The following is a 21,372-nucleotide window of genomic DNA, read 5'->3' as shown; positions in this document are numbered from 1 at the left end:
ACAATAGGTGTAGCTTAGGGAATATATACAATATTTTACAATGTCAAGGATATCATACTAAAATAATTATCTAATCGTGATTACTATATACTATTAGTATGAGGTATGCATATAGTTTCAAGTACATGATAACATTTGTACACTATTAATACAAGGTAATAAATACATTTTCAAATATAAGAAACATTTGTATTCTATGCGTATCTAGTTAATACTGGGTTGTGGGGCACTACTTCATTGTACCTATCAGGGTACGGTTTCTATGTCCTATAAAATATAACCAGAGTCTCCTGGAGGGAGAGCGTAAGTTTGTGTATATAGATCAATACGGGACTGACAATCTCATGCCCTGACTGTTAGCTACAGTTGGAACGAAAGTTCTGGGGTAACAAATGTCATCTCATTCGGACGCTTGAAGAATGTCGTAGAGGCAAATATGTCATTTTAGCATAGTTATATGAAACTCACAATAGTATCAACTAAGACGTTTAGCATACGGGAAATACATAATGTCAAATGTTTTAGTATAACTAATAAGACTAAAGTACACTATTTTACACTACCACTGGTGGATTTCCAGGTATTAATACAAAAGGGTTTAACATACATTTTAAAAGGGATCCATAATCTTAATACTATGATCTCTTAGTTTATACATTAGGGTTATATATGACCTGTATACACCAAGTACTTATAGGGGGAAAATAGGTATGGGTCGGTTCACTAAATACAAGTACAACTAGGGTCGCTATATATAAGTACAGTACACTATTTTCTAATACAAGACATACATTTCTGAAAGAACGTATAACAGGGTACATGCATACAAAAAGGTTGAAATACAAATACATTCATATTACATTACTTTTCTAAGTACGAGTCAACGGAACTTACATAACATCAGAAAATATAGGATTTTTTTGGAAGGATATACTTACATTTATAAAGGACCATTAGTGTTAACTCTGTAAGTACCTAGTGAATGCGATAACGTTATATACAATAATGATACGACAGGAAGTGGGATGTGTGATTTCCGTCTCATTTCTTGTTCCTTGTTTGGTTGTGGGCTTAGGTCAGAATTACACAATCGATTGTCTATTCGATCCAAATTGTTTATAACTTGTGTACACTAAGGGACTGTTTGGCAAGATCTGAATTTTTAAGATGTCTGAATTTCTAAGAGGGTCTGAATTTTTAAGATCTGAATTTTTTTCATGTTGTTTGGTTTGAACCTCTGAATTTTTGTGCTGAATGATAAAAATGACAATTTTACCCTTTTGTATCATTTCTTTCAATTACAACATCATATTTTTGAAAAAAAAATCCATGGAAGTAGGATGCTAAACATTACACCTAATATTACAAAAAACTACAATGAAAACTAAACAATCTAATATTTCATTATAATTACTAGCCAATAGTTTGGAACCGGAAACGTAACATAACATGACAAGAATGTTTATTACAAAAAGTTCTTAAGAAAAAAGAAATGGCAGGAATGTTTTGAACATTAATGGAGTTAAAGAAATTTAAATTAATTTCTTTTTAAACACTTCTTGCTTTGACTCTTCTCTTTGCTGTAGACAAATAACATGATAATGTCTTGAGATAATGTATACAACTAGTTAGCACATCAAGAGGATTAAAAGATATAACAAGTATGATAAGTGACAGTAAATGTAAATGCCAAATCTCTACATAATCAAATATGATTCAAAGCTCTACATGATATGTGATGAAATTTCTATAAATCAACATAATCAAAGAAATCTAAAATGGCATCACAAACATTATAATCAATGAAAATCTAAAGAGACATCCAAGGATGATGACCGTTTGACCAACATACCCCTACATCAAACATTCTTTCATTCATTCTCACATCTCTTTTTCATCTTAAGGAGGTTATACCACGAAATAGTAAACATTGAATATATGTAACAATGCAAGAACCTGATAAGGATAATTGCTTCAATGAAACCTTGCAAGCCAATAGCCAAAGCCAATTCATTTTTATCAATATCTCCTCTACTTATAACAGAGACCAAAAAGGAGAAAGAAATCCATGTTATTGTCTTTCAAAGCATCTTGGCAAGAATTGTGAAATGATGAAAAGTGAAAAATCAATTGAGATGATAAAGAGATGCAAAAATACTCGAATTTCAGGGGAAACAACTCTAATACATAAATCAACTCCAATCAGGACCTAAAGTTGTTGCAAAAATACTCTCAAGGGAAACAACTTTGATGCTCGATTTTCAATCATTAAACTCGAATTACAGAACAAGAGAAAACTAAAACTTTACCTGAAGAAGATGTCGAGGGCGAAGCAGCACGACCCGGAGGCGGAGGCGACATAAGCAATGCAGTCGGAGGCGACGGTGAATCCAGAGACGACGGAGGCGTTGCAGATCTAACGGAGGCAAACCGATGATGTTTGAGGGTTATAATCGTGTGATTTGGAGATGCAGGGGAAGGAGGGGTCGGTGGTTGTGAAAGAAAGAGAAGAGGGAAAAGCGGTAACGTACCAGGGCAAAAAAAAGGAACACACATTCTTTTTTCAAATTCAGACATATACCAAACAGTCTGGATCTTAAAAATTAATAGACTGCCTCTTAATTTTCCAATTAAGAGGCTACCAAACAAGGTCTAAGTACTCATAGATGGAACTATCATGAGACACATTTCTTACTTTACATAACATCAAAAAATATAGGATTTTATGGAAGAACATACTAAGGTTTTCAAGGAACAAAGAACATACTAAGGTTCTCAAAACAAATGCTTATGAAATCACTAACTTTAGTGTGGACACTCTTTCAAAACCACTTGTATTCTCAGGGCACTAGTAGACAGGTACTCGTGCAGGCTCTAGAAGACTGAGCAAAGTAGCTTTAAGTCTTTATTTTTGTAATTACCTTTGGAGTCAATCATACGTGATTCAAATACAATGTAAACACTATATTATTACTACATTGGTTGTTGTTGCTTTGATTACTATTATTCAATGGTTGTGATACTATACAAGACTGTTGGGCTTTTGAGCATTCTAACACTCCTAAGTGTACATGCAACCCTAAATACCTTGGATCTATGTTTTCTCTATTATACATGCAAATATGAATATTCCAAGGTATTAACCTATCTAGCATACAATCTTTTGATACTTGGGTAATATAACAAGTTAGAATACATACCTCTTGATGTGGCTTGACTCCATGAAGCTCGAGAGCCTAGTGCCCCTAGTGTGACACCTCAAATGGTTCACACAACATCATTAACACTTCTAATAACCATGAGAAGAAGACACTCATGCTCAAATCGGCTAGCCCTCATATATCTATCACTAGTGCCAATTTCTTGAGCTAAAGGGGTCCTTATATAGTGTGCACATTAGGGTTACACCATGTAACCCATGACGTTACCCATTCCTTATGCTCTATGAGTTTTAACCTCCATGGAGTATCCATGGGTCACCACATGGGTTAAACCCAACATAAGGAATCATGGATCATAAGCCCATATATATAAGAATGAATGCTTGACACCATCAATCCCCATATATTTAATTAGTCTCTTTTGATAACTAAATTAAGTCCAAATTAACTCTTGATCAATACTAATTAACTAACATGATTTCATATCAATATATTAGAACTTATAATATATTAATATGTCACAAATGTCCTCTTCTCACAAACGGTCTATCCAAATGTTCCGATGCCATGCAACCCAAATGGACCTTGCCGAGTCGGGTCAAGTGCATACCAATTATTGTTATAGACTTAGACACTAATCCAACAGTCTCCCACTTGGATAAGTCTAAAATTATTATTGTTTATGACTTCAAAAACCAACTGGCAATCGTAGCTCTCAAAAGCCGTTGTCGAACTCTGACCTTGTCGATGAACTCTGACCTTTGTCAATGACTTGTCCATTAGATAAGGGATCATATATTTCTCCATTCTAGATATCATATGGACTGAGACATGGATTAAAATCATTCTCTCTGTCTATTTGTTGTATCCTGATTTCCGATTCATGATGACTGACTGATTGAACAGATCAAATCAGTCCTGGCTTGGCCAAGCACTCACATGTATCATCATTAAATCATCAAGGGGCCCACATATATCACTTTTATCCTGAAGGTAAAAGGAATGGATAAACTTCGACTCATATGGCTTGTTCTACTACTTGTTGAATCATACACAAGACACGTTTTATAACATCGAGTTACCTATGTGTTTTCATGTAATCAATGTATAACCAACTCATAGTAACAACTATTATCTCTTGGTTTGAAGAATATATGATATTACCGTCTCATGATCACTCGTGATGAAATCCATGAAGTGATTCCAATGAGCGTAGGTTGAATCCAATACTTAGAACTTATGAGCAATCATGATTGTTGTAGCACCACTTTGCCCAACATATTAGACCTCTACAAGCCAACCCATAATAGTCTTGATTCATATCTACTTCCAACATATGATCGACTGTGGATGGTTTGAATAACTTAGTCATTCAGGAAGAACGACCTAGTTATTCTGGAAGTCAAAACATTCAAAATGAAACACATGAATAATTTAATCCAAGATGGTCTCATAACTTATGAACATAAATAAAACATCTTTTATTTATCACCATATTGATTACATATTATTTATTACATACTGTTTCAAACTATCAACTTTATACTTGAATTAAAACAATAGTTGTCCCATGCTCCAAGCATGTACACTATGTTCTTCTAAACAATAGCTTTTCCATACACCAAGTATGCAGTCTATGTTAGTCTATGATCATTACTTTGTGAACTAGATCGATTGAACATAATTTCAATGATTCACTTTTCACACTCCCAAATCCTTATCGAAAATGTAAGAATTCCAAATTCCTATCATTTATCGAAATATGTTAGATTTTAAACTTATATGAACTTACCCTCTTGTAATGACTATGTACAAAGTCACAAAGACTTGTCAACAGACATTACGGAGTATTCCAATGGAGATCAACTCCATGGAACGAAGTCTTAAATTCAAAGTACATTCCTTTCAACATCCTTCTTGCATTAAGTTTTTCTAATCTTACACAAATTGAATAACTTCCACCTATGGAAACATTTCCAATTGTCCTTGAGCAACCAATCTTTGATAAACCTTACATTTTTCCTTGATAATTGCTTAATCATTTTATTCATATCCAATTCTAGACCTTGCCCCTTCTTAATGCCCCATGCATTAGGAAAATTTTAGAAAGGATGAATATTATAGCACATGCAATCGATCCTATATCCGAAGCATATGGGACACGATTCATGATGTCTCACATAAAGACTAGACCAGTCTTTTGCTATAATATTTCTATTTCTATTTTCCATGTTCTCATAATTCAGATTATGAAAAAGGGATGTCCTAATCATAATCGAATTTTAGAATGCAAATAATAGACCTATATATAGAATTTCCTCATGTTGAGCCATTCCAACATAAAATTCATATATATATATATATATATATATATATATGTATATGTATATGTATATATATATATCCTTGACTAAAGATGATTAAAACCTCAATCTAAGCTTTTAGAATTGAAATGAAGTATAATTCCTCTCCCTTAATTATAGCAAAACAAATTTTTCTCAATTGAAACTTTTGTTTTATATAATTAACATTGCTGACTTGCAATACTTATCATAATTATCATGCTCCTACTAACATGATGATTATTAGAATAACACTTATGCTCCCACTAGCTTTGACATGTACTAAGAAATCAGCTGAACTTCTAGATATCAATACTTTATTGACTTCCTTACCAAAGTTTAGACTTCTGATACAAGATGCTTTGATAAAACTTTATCAAAATCATACACCTTTCCTTAGATAGCGCACATGTGCGTCTAAACAATTTCAGAACTATGAAGAGGGATGCCTTAATCATAGTCTCAATTTTTTAGACCTTTTCCATTACTCACAAGTCCATGTTAGTGTGACGGTTAACCACACACACTCCACTAACGACTTTGAGAATGCAAATATCACAATTGCTATCTACCTAAAATCTACTTAGTGAAAGCGTTTCCTCACCATCATTTTCATGAATCGGAGAGAAACCTTATGACACTTAGATTTTTATGGTGTGTGTGTGTTCCTATCCATGTGAATTTGTCAAAACCATAATCATAAGACACGGTTAATGACAAATCCAAACTCATGTGGATTGAACTTGTGCAGTCTTAACTTCTTGACACCTGGTAGCACAAGGGCCTGCCATTGCTTCCAAGTTGTTATGCAACCATTTGAGAACTCTCAGAACTCATATGCAAAGCCAACTTTCACTAGAATGGGCACAAAAATAGAAATATGTGTCAACACGATAGGTTGTAAACCTCACATTGTGTGCTAGTGATAAACTACAAATTTTCATTCTTTATTAGATATTGAAATCCTTTTAGGATCTTTAAGACTCCCATTGTCCTCTTGACATATAAGACTATCTTGCCAAATATTCAAGAGATAGTGTGGATTCTTTATCAAGACAAACACTTCACATAATTGGCCTTAATTGTCTTTGTTTTATCCAAAACATCACAACTTATCAATTTCAAATGTACAAGAGTAAAAAACATATTACTCTTACATTTGACAAGTGTTATGAACCTTCTTTAAGATGTGTCACTCAAATTACAATCTTGGAGTATGACTCTAACACTTGTTTTGAACCGAAGTATGACTTATCTTCTTAATTTAACCATTTCAACAATTCATGACTCCTCTTCTTAGCCATAGTAGGAATGCACTAAGATGTCCTTAGAGGACCAATTGTGATATGGTTTCTTAACCATTAAGATGATCACAAAACATGATACTAAAGTACTCTCCCATCTTTTCAGATTTGAGAAACTTTTATCTTTCTGCCTAATTTGATTCTTCTCATTCGTTCTGCCATACATCGAAACCTTTCCAATGCTTCATAATTATACTTAAGCTTGTAAGTATAACCATATTTACCAAACTTTAGTAAATCATGACGAATAGGCTTATCGATCTTTTGTGGTGGACTTGACCAATGCACAAGAATGTGTACTCGATCCCTTAGTCCTTCACTTGACTCACATATACATGTGAACAAGGAATTAGTATTAATTTTCCAAATTAAAATGAAAATTCTCACTCATCATACTATACAACTTGCATGATTCCAAGTTTCAGTCCAATTGAAACTTGGGTGATGAGAATCTTCCCTTATTTGGTAAATTAGACATTACCACACATGAAAGAAACAAATCCATTTCCCAATATTGCTATCAATGGAATCATATAAACAACACTTCTCCACAAATGCCATTGTAAGGATAAAATCAAAAAAATTATTTTATTTTAAAACTTTGCGGAAAACTTATCCTCACAGCGCAAAAGCATATGAAAAGCTTGTTGTTATCTATTCCTAACAGTATATCATAACTCCTAAGCAACAGCTCAAAATTCTGATCACCGAACCATGCGATCGAAATCCACCTTCACGATCAGAATTAGCATATGCTTCCTTTAAGTTCACTTTTCTTTGATTCTTAAAACATCAACATGTGACCCAGTCACATCATGTAATAAGGATCTCATAATAGAAACATAACAGAGTTAGATAGTGGACTTTACCTGAAGTAGAGTCAAACTTATTGACTTTACTAGCCTTATGATCTTTCAGGTAAATTTGGCAGCTTCACAACCAATGCCCCTTCCTTTTGCAAGAGAAACATATGAACTCTTTGGGAATGGTACGTGGGACAATCTCAGACTTAGCCTTTCTCTTTACCATTTGGCCAACCGAGTTGACTATGGCCATTCCCTTTCCATTGGGAAGAGAAAGCTTTTACTGGGTATCTACTATTACCGTTGTCAAAGTCCATTGGGAAGTTGATCTTCTAATCAAATTTTCTTTACTAGTCCTTAAATCATTTCTGATTTAGCAGCACCAAGCAAATCGATAAGATCATTAAGGGTCATGTCATAGTCTATTTCATAGTAGTCCCAAAGGAACTCACTATGTGACTTAGAAAGTGATTGAACATCCAACTTTCTTAAGACTTTGACACCCAACTCTCCTGGCTTGTCAATATGTGACTTCATCTCCAAGATTGAATCACACATAGACCTTGCTTGTCAATAGGGCTTCAGTGACCTTGAACTTGTGGGTTAGGGAGAATAATTGGAGGAGGTGGAGGAAGTGAAGTTCCAAGAGATTTGGGAATATCATAGATGTCTGAACTATACATCTTTTGGGAGATATTCAAGATAGTTGATCTAAAGTCCTTAATATAACACCGAATATGAAAATATTAAGGCTAGGACCCAATATAATACTTTTCTAACTTGGAAGAGGGATGTCGTAATCCAAACTATAAAACATTTGAAGGCAGGCAAATGACGATTCACCAATTTGTACCATGAAAACGAAATAATTTAGTTAGGTTTTACTTGGATTTGAAACTCCTAGATCTTTTGAGATTCATTGAACTACTCAATGGCATGTTTCAATCTCGATTGTGCCCTCTCATGTTTTGTGACTGGGATGTCGAGGATCACAAAACAAGGTGTGAATAACCATGCAAATATACTGGATACCTTTAATATTTACCCCTCAATCGATGTGCAGGTTAACCACACACGCTCCATCGATACTATGATAAACATTAAGTTAACCTTTGCCTACCTTGTTAAATCGAGCTAGTGTGCCAGTTAACCACACGCGCTCCACTAACCGACTTAAGCAAACTGCAAAGTGTAATTTCATGGGTTAGAACCAAATTCACAATTTACTAAAGTAACTAAGATTGAGAATTTATAAAAGTTTTAGTTACCTTATATTTATCATTAATACTTTTAATGAAGGGAGAATTCTAGTCCTTGTCCTGCCCGTTCGACTAACGACCCTCCACCAGTCAAGGAAACGGTGGGTGAGAGTGGACACCCATTAAACTTCCATTTTATAGGCATTAACCTTATACCCCCTTTATAGACCGGCTTCGTGAATGAGGCATACTAATGGTAAGATGACTTGCTCTTATTCATATATATATATATATATATATATATATATATATATATATATATATATATATATATATATATATATATATATATATATATATATATATTATTAACTTATAATATTATAAAGTATAAGGGTTGAATTTTAACTTTTAAAATGCTAAGGGATTAACTTGGAATTAAAGTATTCATAAGGGAAAACTTTTCAATTTCCAAAACTTGAGGGCATGTTTTGAAACTATTCAAAACTATTCAATTCCATAACTTATATATTTAAAGTAGTTTTAATTCTAAAAACTCTTCAAGTTCCATAACTTGAGGACAAGTTATAGATGACTTTAAAATATTAAAAGAAAATGACTTTTCTTTATTCAAAACTTATGGAAATATTTATGAGTTTTATGAATCTTAAATGTGATTTTCATATAACTTGAGGACAACTTCCTCGATGCGTATGTTATCACGTGCCATCTCTACATAAGCACCGCGTCCAACCCCGATACCAATGTGTCACAATACACCACAAAATCCTCCATCCCTTCTAGGAGGGCTAATACCGGGGCTTCGCATAATCTCTGGCGAAGCGTCTCGAATGAGAGCTGCTGCTCTAGACCCCAACTAAAAGTCACGCCCTTCCGGGTCAACCTGGTGAGAGGAACGACAATCTTGGAGGAATCCCTGATAAATCTCCGATAGTAGCCGGCCAATCCCAGAAAACTCCTGATCTCGGTGGGAGATTTCGGCACCTCCCATCTCATCACAACCTCAATCTTGTCAGGAATGACCAATATCCCCTTCTGGTTGATGAGGTGCCCTAAAAATTGGACCTCTCGTAACCAGAAATCACACTTAGAGAATTTAGCGTAAAGCCTCTCCGACCTCAATATTCTGAGAATCTCCCTTAAATGCTCTTCATGCTGCTCTCGGGATCTCGGGTGCACCAGAATATCGTCGATGAACACAATCACCGACTGATCCAACATCGGCCTGCACACCCTGTTCATGAGATCCATAAACACTACCGGTGCATTGGTGAGCCCAAAAGGCATCACCACAAACTCGTAATCCCCATAACGGGTCCTGAATGCCATCTTCTGGATATCCTCATACCGCACTCTCATCTGATGATATCCATACCTCAAATTTATCTTGGAGAAACAAGACGCTCCCTGCAACTGATTGAATAGGTCATCGATCCTCGGTAAAGGGTAACGGTTCTTGACCGTCAACTTGTTCAACTCCCGGTAATCAATGCACATCTGGTGTGAACCATCCTTTTTCTTGACAAAAAGGATCGGTGCTCCCCACGACGAGCTACTTGGTCTAATAAACCCCTTCCCCATCAGCTCTTGAAGCTGCGAGGATAACTCCTGCATCTCTGGCGGCGCAAGGCGATAAGGCGCCTTAGCGATAGGTGCTGCCCCCGGAACCAAATCGATGCGGATCTCTACCTGCTTCTCAAGCGGCACACCCGACAACACCTCAGGGAAAACATCCGGGAACTCATGCACTATTGGAACATCCTCAATCGGACCCGGCCTCTACGCGGCCACTCGTGTATCCATCACATAGGCTACAAACCCCCTGCAGCCCTGCTGTAAACTCTGTCTCGCTTTGGCAGCCGTACAAAAGCTGACCCACATCGGGTACCCTCGCCATATACCATAAGCACTCCCCCACTAGGGTCTTGTATCATCAGTATCTGCCGCTCGCAATCTATAACTGCCCCAAATCGGCTCAACCAATCCATGCCCACTATAACACATACGTCCCCCATCGCAATCGGGACCAGATCTATCGGGAACTCAACGCCGAAGATCTCGAGTATACATCCTCAAATCATGTCAGTAGCATCTACCACTCGCTCTTCATCTATGGAAACTCGTAGAGGTCGACTCAACGCCTCTCATCGAATACTGATGTGCTAACTAAATGCTAATGACACAAATGATCGACTCGCACCCGAGTCAAATAACACCAAAGCAGGTACAGAACTCACAAGAAAAGTACCTACGCATATCATAACATAAGCAGAATATCTCAACTCAGCATAAATAAATGAAAGGATACATACCAGCTACGAGATCGGGTGCTACACGGACTTCCCCCGCTGTCAACAAGAAGGCTCACCCACGAGCCTTCGGTGCCTCGGCCTTCACTGGCCGACCCTCAGTAGCTCGTACAGTAGCAGGGGCAGATCCCTGTAACAGCTGCGGGCACTCGACCATCTGATGACCTGCCTGGTTGTAATGAAAGGAAACCATAAATCCCTTGGGGGCTATCCTTGGATATATGCCCCTCCTTGGCACATTTGTAGCAAGCACCCGACCGACAGACTCCATCATGTCCCTTGCCGCACTTCCCACAAGTGCGGTCCTTCTTGCCTCCGGATCTCGAATCGGCGGGCTTAGCCCGCTTGGCTGCCGGCTGTGACTGTACCTGCTGCCTATCCTTCCCCTGAGACTCGGCCTCCTCCCTGGCCTGAGTCTCCAGCTCAATCTCCCTCTTCCGGGCATTTTCCTGGAGCTCAGCAAATGTCCGGTAAGTCGAGTTCGCCATGAACTCACGAATGTCCCTCCTCAGAATGCTCAAATACCGGCTCATGCGTGCCTGCTCAGATGACACGTGCTCAGGGCAAAACAACGCCCTCTCTTGGAACATCCGGATGATCGCCGTCACAGACTCCGTTCCTTGCTTGAGGGACAATAACTCCTGTGCCAACCGTTCCCTCTCCACCGGGGAAACATACTCGTCTCTGAATGTGGTGGTGAACCTCTCCCAGGTCACCTTCGAGATCTCTGCAAGAGTGAAGTTTTCCATCACAAACTTCCACCAATCGTGTGCTCCCAAGCGAAGCTGGTTCAGCGCGAACCATACCCTCAGATGCTTCGGACACGATAAGGTGTAGAAGCATCCCTCGATATCAGAAATCCATCTCATTGCAACAATCGGATCCTGCGTCCCATCAAACTCTGGTGGCTTCGTGTTGCTGAACTCCCGGAACAGCAACGAGTCACCCCCCCTGAGGTCTAGCGGCAGCCACAGCTGTAGTAGCTGCAGTAGTCGCTGCCTCAGTAACCGCTGCGTATCTCTCATCAAACATCTCAATCAAAGTTGTCTTGATAGACCCAAACATCTCCGGTATCTCTGTGCGGATAGCCGCAGCCTCCTCATCGTGGATCATCTGACGAAGCTCCTCGTCACTCACACCGCTGGTCTCTGGTCTGTGGCATGCCACAACCATGATGTCTCTGAAATACAACATAAAAATATCAGAGACTTGCTCGAGTGTACTCACACTCGACAACTCAACCCTACTTGTTCCTTAGTATCCTAAGGATTCTTACTTGGACTGCTCACTGATCCGGTGCTTCCAGTAGTACGAGCTCTATACTACTTTCCACGCCGCATCAGCATTCACCCTAAGTCCTCCTCTTAGGATCCCAAATCACAAGTACTCTATATCTTGGTAAGCATAGGCTACCTTCCGGCAGATCACTCATAAGCTCCTCACTGCTACCTACTCGCTCTCGAAGTATCTCATAGTAGCAGTAATCTCCTAGGCTAAGGCATTACAAATCAGGCCACTCTAGTCCTAATATGAATACTTAGCCTACTCTAGCATGCATATCATATCATATCATATCATATCTCATAATACATGATGGAAGGGTATTTTGGGAAATCACTGTTCAGGCACTGACTGATCGTACACACTGCTCCTTTCTGCTTTTCTCAAGGTCTTTTACTCTTTTAGAAAAGTTGTTCCTTTTTATGAAAAACTTTCTCAAATCCTCAGTTTGAGTTCAGATACGCCCGAAGGTTTATTCGAATCCCTCAAACCAAGGCTTTGATACCAACTTGTTACAACGTAAATATTCAAAACAATTTTTGTTTTCATTTTTCGAACAACGTAAAACTCATACAATATTTTCAAATCTCATGTTCGTCAAATATCATCATAATAAAACATATCCCAAGATCACAAAATACAATTCTCTGTCAGTGTGTACGGATCATGCCGGCGCCTTCCCACGATCATCACTGGTACCTAAAACACATATCACACAACACGGTAAGCATAAATGCTTAGTAAGTTCCCCAAAATACCACATACAACACATACGCCAATCAAGGCCATAGCTCTATGGGACCTTCCGATCCATGTTTCTCAGGGGACTTCCGTCCCAACCCTGGTAGACCTTCTAGTCCTACACATAATGACCTTCCGGTCCTGATCATCTTGACCTTCCAGTCCATACACTGTTGACCTTCCGGTCCATATCATAATGACCTTCCGGTCCATACCATACTACTCATAACATAACATAGCACATACATATCATATTACAACATACACCGCATTCTACACATAGCACATAAGACCTTCCGGTCACACGTAATTACCACTCTAGGTAAAGTATAGTGAGAAGACTCACCTCGTATGAAGTCAGTTAAACTCGCGTGCTCGAATATCCCGACCTAGCCTCCTCCTATCAACAGAATAACATCTCTAATCAAAATCCTCTCAGGTTCTCATATATAATAATGGGTAGAAGACCATTCTACCCCTCTCTGCCCTCTCTTGAATCAGCTTGACCAAAACCCCAAGGTCAACGAAAGTCAACTCTAGTCAACGGTCAAACTTTGACCAGACTCGTCGAGTGCACATAGGTGACTCGGTGAGTCCAAGCGTATCTTCTGAATCCTTCTAAGGTCTCACATGACTCGTCGAGTGAACCTTCCACTCGACGAGTTACCACTGGTAATGAATCGCGGGGCAACCCCGACTCGACTCGTCGAGTTCCCTTATGGACTCGGCGAGTTCCTTCCTTGGCAACACCCAAATGACCTTCTGAGGTCAGATCTGTTTCTCTAACTTATAGATCTGACCTTATCGTACTCAAATATCACGTAAAGGTCCGACCTTTACACTCATGCAACGTTCATAATGCTTCTTTTGGTGAAATAGACTCTAAAATGGCAACCTAGGTTCATATCTCTAATGGAATAGCATAAAGCAGGGTAGATAGGACTCTCTAGACCTTTTAAGGTCCAGATCTAAGAAGAACTCCACCCTGGGACCTCATATACTTCGAATTCCAAGCTAAACAAGGCATAAGAAAACCCTAGATTCAAGTAGATCACCAAATACACGAGATTGATGAAAATGGCTTATTCTCTCTCTCTCTCTCTCTCACACACACATACACAACGCCCTCAGGTGCTCTGGTGCTCTCAAGGGTGAAGGTGGCCGCAAATGAGGGCCATAAGGTCCTTTAAATAGGGCACATGCCTGAAGATTTAGGGTTTATGTCCACAGTGCGGACTCGTCGAGTCTACTAGTCGACTCGTCAAGTCCATTCATTAAATCCAGTTAGTAATCGCGATCCTACTCGACGAGTTTAAGCGCCAACTCGTCGAGTTCCTATTCTTGACGCAAAATAATTAATTAAAATGGGATACCTGGAATTCCGGGTGTTACATGAAGTTATTTGTATTAAGCTATAAGTTTTGTGTATAAACTTTGAATTGACTATATAAAGAGTGTTAAGTTGAAAATATGTTATGGATGCATACTTTTTGCGTAATAAACTTTGAATTTTATGTACTAAACTGGAATTTTTGTGTTTTAAACTGTGAATTGACTGCATTAAACTGTGTATTTTCTTCTTAGACTATGAACTGACTAAATTAAGCTGTGAATTTTGTATATTAAATTATGAGTTAATTGTATTAAGCTGTGAATGAATTGACATTAAGTTATGATTATTTTATAATTTTTTTTGTTTGCTTTTGAAATAATGTAAATTTTATTCACGACGTAATATATTAAATTCACAATTTAATATATGAATGATTTATGTATAAATTTTTTTGATAATTTTTTTCTAAATATATTTATTTTTTGTGTTGTATAAGTATGTAAGAATACATTAGTTTTAATAATAATTTTGCATTAAATTCAAAATGAGTGAAATAAATGGTTTTATTACACTATGAATATAATATATAAGTTATTAATGCATGACTTTGTTTACGAATCTGATTTAGAAGAAAATAATGGCTGCGAAGTTGCTATAGGTGGTTGGTGGCAGCGTGCGGTGACGGTAGTAGTAGACTTTGAATTTTTGATTTTTTTGAGTTTGTGAATTATTATAAAATGGGTTAATATTAAGTTGTGAATTTTATTAATTAAGTTATAAATAAACGGTATAAACTTGTAATTTATATAAGTTGTGTCTTTAAATATGAGAGCATATAAGAATGAAAATATTATACTGCAAAAATTACAATTTTGCCCTTTATGTATCGAAAAGAGAAAAAAATTAAGATTTTCACATGTTTTATAAGAATATCATGTAAATATACTACTAACTAATGGGGGTTCTTAGGACGCTTAATCTTTTGTGGTTCTCATAGTCAACCAATAATTAACTACTTATAATCAGTTTTTTCGGAAAACAATACAATTTAAATCGATAAAAATATTTCAAAAAGTAATTAGGATGTCTATATGGCAAATTAGGATGTCTTTTTAGCCAACCCCATTATAAATAACAATTTTGGTTTGATTTTTTGGGACGTTATAGATTTGTCATTTGATGGTTTTGTTATTAGAGTCAACGGCATAATTCTTCATGCATATGTCCTAGAGAAAATGATGGGTCTTCACAGCCTTCTCCCATCTATACACGTAACTTACATGCTAAGGAAATACTCACAACGAACGCCAATCATTATGGTATACCCTATCCCTCCACCACCACACCAATGGAAGAATGAGGAAATTAGTCACAAGTCAACACCAGAAACCTAGGTTAACTTGATCATCGTCGGAAAATACTTTGATTGGTTGAAGGGCACCTTATCTTGATATTGCTAAGCTATAAGAGTTAAAGTTATACTCGAGTCGCTGAATATTTCAATTAATAGAAGTACTTTGAAGGAATATTAATTTGATAGAAGTGCCTAAAATGCGTAAGCATACAAGCAACAATCCCATGAGAGCTGCACAAATTTGATATTGATTCATTTAATCTTTATTCTTAGTCAATTTATTTTTCTTAAAATGGTGAGATTACACATTACCCATTAGTTTGTCATTACTCAATTAAAAGAAAACCAAGCCCAATTACCATAATCAATTAATTAGATTCATTGAAGATAGAACCCTAATGTCACATCCAAACTGAGGAAATTAATATATGATACATTGAATTAACCCCAGATGTTTAATTAGCCCATTTTAGAAAGAAAAGTAAAAAAAATTAAAAAGCGAGTACCTTAAAGCTTTTATCGTTTTTGGTCGTTTCACAAATCTAATGAATGAAAATTCGTATTTTATTCACAATTACATCGTATAATATAAGTTAATTGCTCATTTCAATTATATCCTCATTTATCGCAACTTATCTTCTTGCCATCCAAAAAACAAATTAGTAAAATAAAGACACTCTTGCCATCCGAAAATCTAATAATCTTTATACTTTTTTGGTCATTTCAACAAGTCAAATGAAATTAAATGTCGTATTTGGTGCATTGAGTTATTAGGGCTTACGCATGACTTCCAGTCAATCAGATCCTCCTAATTAATAATAATATGGAATCACTTTTTCTCTTTGTTTGATTTCATGCATTATAAAAATGTTCTGAAAAGGATAACCAAAAATATAAATTACGAGTTTAGTAGCTTAGTTGTTCTTGGGCAGTTCAACAATCTAGATGAAATGAAAGTCTATTAATGACTAGTTTTTTTCGTTTATCCCTTCAAAAAGAAGGAAACACTTTTGTTCTATGCTTAATGAGTTGTTAACATTTGGGATGTCTTTTTTAGCCGATCCCTAACATTTGGGTAATCGATTCATAATTGGACCACTCTAGAGGGTGTTTTGTCACCTAATTAACTATTATACATTATTACCCATCACTTAGATAAATGACACTTTCACTTACAACCCTTGTCTTTTTACTCTTCTTACATTCTGGACATAATTTCAATTTTTCTGTCTAAAACGCAAGAAATTTTGTTGTCAACATAGTAAATCATACTAATATTGTTACGGATAATATCCAACTTCAAACTCGTGATTAAGCTTATTCTAAGGATAAGTCTTGACGATTTGAGGTAACATGCTTCCTCCTATAAGTATTTTGCCAATCTGAATTCCTTTTAAACCAAACACTTTTGGGCATATTATCTTGGCATAACTTCTGAGTCATTCACTTTTTCTATATATAATACCAACTCTAAAGTAGAGGGTTTTGAAAATAAATAGATTATAGACTATATATTAGTCCTCTATTTTGCTAAGAGGGTACATATCTATTCGGACAATTGATCATTCTTTTCTCAAGAAATTGATATATGTAATAAATATTACTCAAAGGCGGTAACAAATTTCAAAAATCGACTTCACGAAATTGTAAAAGTAGTCTGTAAAATATCTAATATATACTATAATTTTTAAGACAAAAAAAGAAATAGATTTCGAAAAAAGGGTAAAATTAAGGCTAAAAAAAGAAACAAGGAAATATTCTTAGAAACATACATGTGCCAATAGATAGCTAAGATCGCATATACATGTGGAAGCACACATGCATACTTCTTCTAACCAAAACTTAAACTATAATTCTGCCGTAGTATCCTTACAAAAAAAAACACAAAGGTCTAATTGTGATTAATAAAAACAGTAAGGTTAAGAATGGCAACATAATCAAATAGTAAGGGTGAAAAGTGAAACTAATCAAATATATTCTTAAGGTTAGTGAAAAGCTTTACAGCCTATAAATAATCCCTTTTAGGGTTACGCTAGTTAAGAAACAAAAAAGACATCTTTTCTCTACAGAAATGACGAAAAGACGAGTTGTGTTGAAAAGGGAAGAACCACTACCACCACCACCACCGTCAATGGATTCAGCTAACTCATCGAACACGATGAGGGTTCATGTGAGATATGGCGAGTGTCAAAGAAACCATGCAGCCAACGTTGGTGGGTATGCTGTTGATGGGTGTCGGGAATTCATGGCGGCGAGTGAGGAGGAGGACACTGAGGCTTCACTTACGTGTGCCGCCTGTGGCTGCCACCGCAACTTCCATAGAAGGGTGGTGGAAACTGAAGCTGTTAGTAGCAGCGACTGTGAGTGAAAACAAGAACTTCAACCACACGTCTCCTTATGGTTATGAAACACACCTCCTATTTATACTGCAATGTGTGTGTTTATGTGTGCGTTTTTTGTTTGTCTTCTTGTGTGTGTGTTTATGGTTTTGTCTTTTAGCGTATGTAAATGAGAGTTGGGTGAGTTAATGTAAAATTAGGTTACTTTTGTCTGTCGTTTATAAATCTCTTTAATATTCACTTTACTCCTTAACTCTTACCTGGTTTATATGAAGCTTTCATAGTAATCTAATCTCGTAATTTGATCGAGTGGGTTTTTCAGTCGATCTTATGATTCATTATGAACAGGATACATAACTTTATCAGAGATCTTTCGAGCCTTTACATTCTACAGTTAATTACGCTAAATTACACAAATAAATATTTGATCAAGTTAATACATCACTCAACGGAGATATACATTAACAAAATAAAAAAAATTATACAGGAATGCACGTGTCTATTCTAGGATAATAAATAAGTTCTCTTGAAGCTTTCAGTAATATTAAAGTTATAGGTCGTAAAAATTTATGCACAAAAATAGGGTGTAGAAAGTAAGATGACGTATGTTTCGCATGTTCGTCTTTCCATTTTAGGAAAGAAGAAGATAAACGACAAATGCATGTACCTAATTGACAAAGATATGTTAAAGGCCTAATTAAATGAACTTGGATAATGCCCAGACTTTAGTAACGGACCCTTTTAAGTGTCTTTAAAATTGTAGCCACAAAAGCTAAAATAATACCATGAATTAATTTGGTCTGGTTTATTACTCGGGGAGGATCAAAGACTGCGTACAAATTGTCGATTTGTTTGGGGAGTTTGGTGAAAATTGTACAATGAGACCAAAAAATTAATCGAGCATGCATATGGTTAGATATGTGTCAAATGGTGTACGAATGAGTTAGGTATGAAACATATGAATGTAGGGAACATAATTTCTGGTAAACTTGAATTCGAAATCGGGTATGTGTCACTTCTAATTTTGTCACCAAGTGCATGTTCTTCTTGGAATGCTTTTTGAAAAAGACCGAACAATGGTTATAAAAAAACAATGGTTATAAACGAAAATATGTTTTAGTTTTTCTTTCTCATTTTTTTACAGTGATGATAAACACACATATTGTTCATGTTACATGCAGTTGTATTAACATATACAAACTGTGTGATATGAATTTGCCAACATAATTTTGTTAAAACTCAAGATTCAGTCTATAAACTCAACGTTTTTGTTTTGTGAAAATAATGAAACGAGGTACTAGAAAAAATGTAATCCATGTTCCTCAAATTAATATATTTATTAAAAGCAATTGTCTCCTTTGAATGATTTCATTGATATCAAACAATATATATATATATATATATATATATATATATATATATATATATATATATATATATATATATATATATATATATATATATATATATATATATATATAAGACTATAGTAAATGTAGGCCGAGAATACAAAAGGGCCGAATACAACAATAGGGCTAAGCTAATACAACAGTGTAAGGAACATATGACTAATATGCCCCCACGGTTTCAATGGGAGGTTCACGAATGCTTAAACCAGAGCGAAAGTCGGATAATAGTGGAAAAGGAAGCCCTTTCGTAAATATGTCGACACGCTGATATCTGCATGGAACTTGGAGAACTCAAACTTGACCCGTAGCAACTTTGTCACGAACGACGTGAATGTCAATCTATATGTATTAAGTTATATATTAAGTTCGCTGATGTTGAATCGGGTTTGCTGACATGTAAATCCCACTCACATTATCACAGTAGATGAGAGTGATTGAACGAAGAGGTAAGTGTAGCTCATGAAGCAAGTTGCGTACAAATCCGTTTCAGCAACTGCATTGGCTATGCCGCGATATTCAGCCTCAGCGTTGGATCGGGATGTCGTAAGTTGTCGTTTGGACGACCATGATAGAAGGTTCTCTCCTATGAAAACACACTAACCAGAGGTGAACCTGCAACTAATTAGGTATCCCCCCCAGTCTGCATCATAGTAGGTAGTGAGAGTCATTGATAAGGAGGTATACAACTCAAGACCATGATCAAGAGTGACTTTGATGTATTTTAGGAAGCGTTTTAGAACATTGAAATGTGGTTCTCGGGGGTCGTGCATGTAGAAACATATTTTTTGAGTAACGAAGGATATATCTAGGCGAGTAAACGTAAGATATTGTAGTGTCCCCGCAAGGCAAAGGTACAATGATGGGTCAACTACAGGAGTGCCGCCATCTCCCAATTTGGTGGCGGAATCGACATGAGTGCGGTTAGGGTTGGCATCGGTCGTATTAGTGCGCTAAAGTAGCTCATATGCATATTTCTTCTTAGAAATAAACATGCCGGTCTTGGACCTAGTTATAGAAATGCCCTAAAAGTAGTTTAGGTCACCGAGATCTGTCATGGTGAATTCTTTGTTGAGAGAGGAGATGAGCTGGCGTAAAAGCATAAAAGTTGAAGCTGTTAAGATGATGTCATCGAAATATAGAAGTAAGTAAGCCAAGTCTTTTCCCTTTTGTAAAACAAATAAAGAAGAATCTAACTATTTTTGTGCTTGAAACCAACTCGCATGACATGAGTGGCGAAGCGCTGAAACCATGCTCGAGGCTATATAAGGACTTTTGAAGCCGACAGACGTGACCCGGTTTGGAAGGGTTAGCAAAATTGGAGGGTGGGTTCATATAGACAGTCTCAGATAGATGGCCATGGAGAAACACATTTTTGACATCGAGCAGGTGAATGGGCCAATGTCGGAAGACAAAAAGATTGAGAACCGTCTGTATGGTGGCCGGTTTGATGAACATACTAAAAGTTTCTTCGCAATTGCTACCTTGTTGTTGACTCTTACCATTAGCAATGAGTCGTGCCTTGTACATGCTAAGAGAACCATCTACATTGATTTTTTTTTTATTTATATAGCCACATTGAGAGAAGAATATGAAACCCTTGAGGGCGTGGGAAAAGGACCCAAGTCCCATTTTTAATAAGAGACCCATATTCGTCAAGCATAACTGATTTCCAGTATGGATCACGAAGAGCTTGGATGTGAGTTTTAGGTATTGGAGAAAGAGAGGATATGTGAAGATTTAAGCGACTGATGGGTTTAATGATGCCACTACGAGATC

General features: G+C 36.7%; 1 protein-coding gene across 1 annotated transcript; it reads left to right on the top strand.

The window, feature by feature from the left end:
• Positions 1-16,615: 16,615 nt before the first annotated feature.
• On the top strand, positions 16,616-18,432 carry LOC111885313 (mini zinc finger protein 2). The gene has a single exon (XM_023881575.3). It carries the CDS (start codon positions 17,920-17,922, stop codon positions 18,214-18,216), a length of 297 nt encoding a protein of 98 aa, XP_023737343.1. The 5' UTR covers positions 16,616-17,919; the 3' UTR covers positions 18,217-18,432.
• Positions 18,433-21,372: the final 2,940 nt, after the last annotated feature.

The sequence above is a fragment of the Lactuca sativa genome, chromosome 3, assembly GCF_002870075.4.
Source record: "Lactuca sativa cultivar Salinas chromosome 3, Lsat_Salinas_v11, whole genome shotgun sequence".
Taxonomy (NCBI): domain Eukaryota; kingdom Viridiplantae; phylum Streptophyta; class Magnoliopsida; order Asterales; family Asteraceae; genus Lactuca; species Lactuca sativa.
Note: the sequence above shows the minus strand (reverse complement) of the source record. Positions and strands in the feature narration are given on the sequence as shown.

Bases quoted from the DNA above. Each gene is read 5' to 3' on its own strand.
- LOC111885313 (XM_023881575.3), top strand. From the start codon at position 17,920: ATGACGAAAAGACGAGTTGTGTTGAAAAGGGAAGAACCACTACCACCA.